Source organism: Drosophila nasuta, chromosome 3 (genome assembly GCF_023558535.2).
Source record: "Drosophila nasuta strain 15112-1781.00 chromosome 3, ASM2355853v1, whole genome shotgun sequence".
NCBI classification, from domain to species: Eukaryota; Metazoa; Arthropoda; class Insecta; order Diptera; family Drosophilidae; genus Drosophila; species Drosophila nasuta.
In genome coordinates, this window is record NC_083457.1 from 4804704 (window position 1) to 4811289 (window position 6586).

Consider the following 6586-nt stretch of genomic DNA (forward strand, 5'->3'; position numbering starts at 1 on the left):
TAAAATGCCAACCCTTAAGTAGTAAGCATTTTGTGTTTAATTTTTTACCTCACATGTTTATATTTTTTTGGTATATTACTGCGGGATTTTTAAGATCACTTCGTGTTCATGCATGAATATTCTTTGTAAACCACAATCTAATTAACACTTTACCAGTAAGATTGTTATTGTTATTCCGATTCGCGAAGTCAACTTTTGCAGCTAATTAAATGTATGTGTCAAAAAAGTAGCTCTATATTTTATAGTCTCTGAGGTAGCGATCCCGTATCGATTATTATCGCTTAAGAATTTATATGGTTATGTGAGTATTAGATGCTTCTATCGTGTTTCAACAAAAAGTAAAAAAAACTGACCAAAACAAGTAAGAAAGCTACAGTCGTGTTTACTCGACTTTTAGATACCCGCTAACAATTTTCAATAACAACAAAACAATAAGGTATTAAATAAAATTTACCGAATTTGTATACAAATACTTCGAGAATACATCGAAAGCTTTAATTTGTATATCGATATACTTTGGAATTCAAAATATACCATAGAGTACAAAAGTAAATAGTTTTTATCTAATTTGAATCATTTATTCAGTAGTTAGTACCATAAATCGAATCTAGCTTAAAAACTACGCTTGTTATTCATTTTATTTCGATTTGAAAATAAGTCGAAATATATTGACTGATCACATCACTTGATTGAACACTCAAGCTTAATTGAGTATAACGAATTTGGAAATATGATCACTGCTTGAAAAATGGCGAAGTAAGTTTGAGTAAAAGTATAACAATACATCTGATGTTAATATTGCTCATTTTTTTAAACATTTTCTATTAATTTCAATGTTATTCAAAAAAGAATTTTGAACTTTAGAGAATTGCGGATAGACTTTTGTAATTTGAACAAATTCAAGGTTTCTCTCAGTTCGTTTTAGAATTAAAGCATTTAGGCTACTCCAGTCATGGTTAAAAAACAGGAAAGAAAATAATCTCAAAACAGTTCTTTTAAATAAATCATACTTAATTTCGAACCTGTTAAAACAAATTGGTTTAATAAAAATAAATACATTATAAAGACAGCTGAACAACTTGTTGTGAAGCTTTCTCGACTGAACCTTTTTACCGTATTTTGTCTAAATCCTAATGCTGAAAGGTAAGAAATTTCATAGAAAGTGAATTGGAAAAGAAAGAAAGTCAGTAATATTTAGAATAAATTCTTATGGTTTTATTTGTTTTTTTTTTCTTTTGTTTTCATTTTGTTTTTGTTTTCCCTAATATAAATGTAAACTTATTCTAATGCTTATATAATAAATAGTTTTGGAAGTCTGCGCTTAAGAGCTAAAGAAACGATCTAAGTGAAGAATTGTGTAGTTAGCATAGTCTTCGGGTAAATAGAGTATATAGGGGTGTAGTTAGTTGGGAGTTTTTGGGGTTATAATGGTTATAGTTTTGGTTTTTGTTTATGGGTATGGGATAGTTGCCTATCGGTATAAGGTGTTGCAGGGCGGGTAAAGATGTGTGTTTGTGAATTGTGTTGTGTTGTAAAATGTTTGCAATAAATTCTCAGCTCGAAAGCTTTTCGATTCGTTTACAAATCGGCAACGCGCTCGCTCAGCTTATCCAGCTCAGCATAAATGCTGGCGGGCAAATCGGCGCCCACTTGGGACTCGAAGTAGTTGCGGATATCTTTCACCTCCTGAGTCCAAAAGTCCTTGGGCAGCGAGAAGAGCTGCTTCAGATCCGTCTGCTCCTTCATGCCAGCCAAGTTGAGCTCCCCATCAGCGGGAATGCGACCAATGGCCGAATCCTGATAGCAAGACTCTCCATTGCAACGACGCAGAATCCACTCGAGCACACGAGAGTTCTCGCCGTATCCGGGCCACATGAATTTGCCCTGATCGCTCTTGCGGAACCAGTTGACATGGAAGATCTTGGGCACCTGGCCGCGCTTCTCCATGCTCAACCAATGAGCAACATAGTCGCCAAAGTTGTAACCGAAGAAGGGACGCATCGCGAAGGGATCGTGCATGATCACCATGCCTTTGTGCTCAGCTGCTGCGGTGGCTTCGCTGCGCATGGCGGCTCCAATGAAGACACCGTGAGTCCAGTCACGAGCCTCGTAGATCAGAGGCACACCAGCTGGACGACGTCCGCCGAAGAGCATGGCAGAGATGGGCACACCAGCTGGATCTTCCCAGGCGCCATCGATGATGGGGCATTGAGCGGCAGGGGTGCAGAAGCGGGAGTTGGGATGAGCGGCAGGTTTGCCCGAGTCCTTGGACCAGGGCTTGCCCAGCCAATCGGTGATTTGTACATTGGGAGCCAGGCTGCTCTCCATGCCCTCCCAGAAGACACCGCCGTCCGATGTGGATGCCACATTGGTGAAGATGGTGTTCTTGAACACAGTGTTCATGGCGATGGGGTTAGTCTCCGTTGAGGTGCCGGGTGCAACGCCGAAGAAGCCGTTCTCTGGGTTAATGGCACGCAGAACTCCTTGCGAATCGAACTTCATCCAGGCGATGTCATCGCCCACACACTCCACCTTGTAGTTGGCCAGCGAAGGGTTTAACATAGCCAAGTTGGTCTTGCCACACGCCGAGGGGAAGGCGGCGGTGATGTACTTCTTGACGCCCTTGGGATCGGTGATGCCCAAAATGAGCATGTGCTCGGCCAGCCAACCCTCGCGCTTGGCAATGGTGCTGCCAATGCGCAGAGCGAAGCATTTCTTGCCCAGCAAAGAGTTGCCGCCATAGCCAGAGCCATAGGAGACAATCAGGTTCTCGGCGGGCTTGTGCAGGATGATGGTACGCTCGGGATCGCAGGGCCACGATGGCTGCTCCACTTGGCCATTGGCGGGGGTGCCCACAGAGTGCAGGGCACGCACGAACTCCTCTTTCTTGGCCAGCTGCTGGAGCACAGAGGCTCCCATGCGGGTCATGATGCGCATGGAGGCGACAACATAGGCGGAGTCGGTGACTTCGATGCCAATCTTGGAGAGGGGCGAGCCAACGGGTCCCATGCTGAAGGGCACCACATACATGGTGCGTCCCTTCATGCAGCCGGGGAAGCGTTGCTGGATGGCAGCCTCCATGTCGATGGGTGAAATCCAGTTGCCCAAAGCGCCCTTCACACCATCCTTGGGCGTGGGAATAGTCTCCTCGCGCTCCTCGGTGCAGATGAAGGTCTTGGACTCGACACGCGCCACATCAGCGGGATTGGTGCGAGCCAACCAGCAGTTCTCGTACTTGGGCAAGGCCACAATGGTACCTTCCTCAAGCAGAGTCTTGATTAGCATCTTGTTCTCCTGCTCGCTGCCATCGCAGATGTGCACCTGATCGGGCTGGCACAGGGCAATCGCCTCTTCGACGAAGCTGCGCACGCCAGCTGTCAAGGAGTTGACATCGCCATAGGAAGTGGGGATGCCACGGATGTGGCTGTAGAGGCCACAATTGTCCTGGCGCTGCTTGTGCAGTTGGGGAAGACCGCAGCCATTGGCGGAGCTGAAGAGAGGCAGAGAAAAGAAGAGAGGTGGATGAGCGAGAGTTGTTTAAAAAGTAAGTGGGTCAGAGACGGGGTGATCGATGAAAAGTCAGTCAGTGTGTCAGACTGTTAAATATGTTCGCAAATGTATTTTTTTCGCAGCTGAATAATCAACTCAGTGAATCAGCTGTGTTAATTTGAAAAGTCATTATGATTGATCATGGAAGTTTAAGAAATACATTTCTATTTAAAATATAAAAAATTCATTCAATTTGTTGCTATAGGAACTTAAGAAATTGCAAGTACATATTTATAAAAATGTATGTTTTTTGCTCTAGAAAATTTAAAATAGCAATTCAAGTAATTCTGATTTTTTTGTGAATCAGATGAGTTAAATTAAACAATCGTTATGATTAGTCAGTGTATTTCTGGGGAATTTATGTTTATATCATAAACATATTGAAATTAAAAGAATTTCATTCAATGTTTTGCGCTTTAATAATTTGGAACAAGCATTCAAGGAAATACACATTTTTTCAGCACACAAATAGCATTGAAAAATGCAGTTGCAATGCTTTGAAATATTTGCGTAAAAATACATTTGTGTCGTTTCATGAACATGCATAGTATATTATGAGAGACTTCTCTAGAGACTTCGCTATGCCTCTAGTGTATGTCTGGTATGGTTATTTTTCTTTCTTTCTTCTTAGCTTGCAACTCGTACTTACATAATTTTGCTTTGTTCAATGAGCTCAGGCATTTTGTTAGTTTAGTTTTAGTTTATTTTCTTTATAAGACTTTGGAATATGGCGCACAAATTTTTGTGTTTATTTTTGCTTTTTTATTGGCAAATTTTAAAATTTGTTAATATCACAATTATCAATTATCACAATTTGATTTATTTTGTTTGTATTTGCTTTTTCTTTTATTGGTGTTGTTTTGCTTTCATATGTTTCGCCAGAGTTTTTTGTCAAATATCAATTTGATTTTCAGATCACTGAAATTAAATGTTTCACTTGATCTTTCCATTTACTCAGTCCACGAGTAACTGATGCCAACTGTTCACCGCGGCTGCCTTTTATACGCTCCCGCAATGCCAGCACTGGCGCCTGCCCGATCCGACTAGAACAAGTTCGTGCGACGATCGGCTCAACGTTCGGCTAATCGCTCGGCAAATTGTGACGGCGTGCGCTCGTTTGAGGCGTCGGGTCAAACTTCGGGCACGCTGATTGGCCCGTCGTTGGGAGGCTCGCCGATTGTTTTGGTTTTTCACAGAGCAAGTGTATGGATGAGGTGGCATCGAGAAGGGGGATTGTCCGCTGCATGGCAACAGCAAAAGAAGCGCGTAGTAAAATAGTAGATGTTGTTATTGTTGTTGTCGCTACTGTGGCAAGTTTCAGCATTTATTTTTGTTTTCTGTTTTCATTACGTTTCGATTTCGATGCCGTTTTTTGTTATTTTTTGATAAGCATCGTGCGCATTGATAAGATTTGAAGCGACTTGTTGATATTTTTCGCTGACTGCTAATTTAATTATTTTGTTTATTTATGTTAATATGCGATATCGGGCAATTGGCGTGCGTAAATACCACTCAATTGGCAAATAGTTTTCTCACAAAGTCGTATTCAAATAGTACGCTAGATACACGTAACTCGAATCTCACTTTATTGCCACACCCACGCACTGATTGATAAACAAATGACGAATACAGTAGTCACTCGCTATTTCGAAGGTTTGACTCATCCTAAGCTGAAGCTTACTTAGAATGTAGTGCAAGAAAGAGTTTTAAAAATATCCTTTATTAAATTTCTCTTAACACTAATTATGCATTTGTTTTTAAAAGCTATTTAAAAAGCCTACTATATGTGGATAAACAGCTCCTCACCCATTCCCAAGGCATGAACACGCGCCCACCTACGCCCATGTGGCACCATCACATGGCATACGATTTGTTGACACGTTGCCAAAAAAGAATCTCACTTTCTTTTTTTTGCAAAGTATTTCTATAAGCATAGAACTGGTGACGGAAATTTTGATGATCTGGCCAGCTCTCTTTCTTCGCAGTTCTCAGCGCTCGATGTTCTTCTGGCGCTATAATGTTGGCCATGGCCATCAGCCAAAAGCCTTTGGAGGCCATGAATGGCCAGAGCAACACACGTTGCTGGCTGGCATTATTCATGTGACATGTTGTACCCAATAATAGCCAAATGACTTTCGATCATGTGTTCTTTGCCAGTGGAAGGAGAAATGAAGGTTCCCACAACTGAACTCTAGACTTTAGAACTATATCGGATAGTTTATCCACCTTATTCCCTGGCGAACTCTTCATCTTTCCCACTGCATTGCTGTTTAAGTTAAAGGTTTCGCTTTTTATCAGCCTGTCTCCACGCGCCTCTTAAAAATTCGCTGAAATTTTTTTGTGTGTTTATTTTTAAACCATGGACTTGTTTTTCTAGTTCAGCTTGATAAGCCTGATCATCATCATCATCATCATCAACAGCAGCAGCAGCAGCAGCAGCATCATTATTACTGTCTGCCTGCTTGTGCTTCCGTTCACACACCCCCCGATCTGCCCTCGTCCGTCATGGCTCAATACTATATACTATATATCCCGCAATTCCCCCTTCAAACGGGCGACTGATGACTTGACTCTATTTTTCTGAATTTACGTCAATCGATTGGCGAATCAATATGGAAAAATCAACATGCATATTGTGTCTATATACTCGTATAATATAGAGTTATAGCTCTATATTTATTACATCGATTTGTCAATGCGCCTAATCAGGTGCTCAACCAAGCCCCTTCCTAGTGGAAAATACCTTCTAAATATAGAGCTGAGCGCTGATTTTAGAACTGAAGCTTGCATTGAGCCGGATCTAATTATTTTCAGTATTATGTGTAGTTTCTAGACTTTATTAATAGTTCCCCGAATACTATAGTTGTTAATTATCAATTAAATTGAATTGCACAAAATTCCAAATTGAGTTCAATTTTTCACATGCAGTTGAATTTGAACCGGATCTGAAACCCTTTTCATTAGTCGCAATTTTGATCTTATCAATGTTCATTCTATTGTATCTGGTATTTTGGTGCATGTCGAATCACACCACTCC

General features: G+C 41.3%; 1 protein-coding gene across 1 annotated transcript; it reads right to left on the reverse strand.

Moving 5' to 3' along the window:
* Window positions 1-1244: 1244 nt before the first annotated feature.
* On the reverse strand, window positions 1245-4502 carry LOC132794148 (phosphoenolpyruvate carboxykinase [GTP]). Its single transcript, XM_060804411.1, has 2 exons — window positions 4199-4502; window positions 1245-3490 (listed from the first exon to the last, which is right to left on the reverse strand). Exons 1-2 carry the CDS (start codon window positions 4228-4230, stop codon window positions 1579-1581), a joined length of 1944 nt encoding a protein of 647 aa, XP_060660394.1. The 5' UTR covers window positions 4231-4502; the 3' UTR covers window positions 1245-1578.
* Between the last annotated feature and the right edge of the window lie 2084 nt (window positions 4503-6586).

Bases quoted from the DNA above. Each gene is read 5' to 3' on its own strand.
- LOC132794148 (XM_060804411.1), bottom strand. From the start codon at position 4,230: ATGCCTGAGCTCATTGAACAAAGCAAAATTAT. The intron at 3,491-4,198 runs GTAAGTACGAGT...GCCTCTCTTCAG, and splicing joins ATTGAACAAAGCAAAATTAT to CTCCGCCAATGGCTGCGGTC.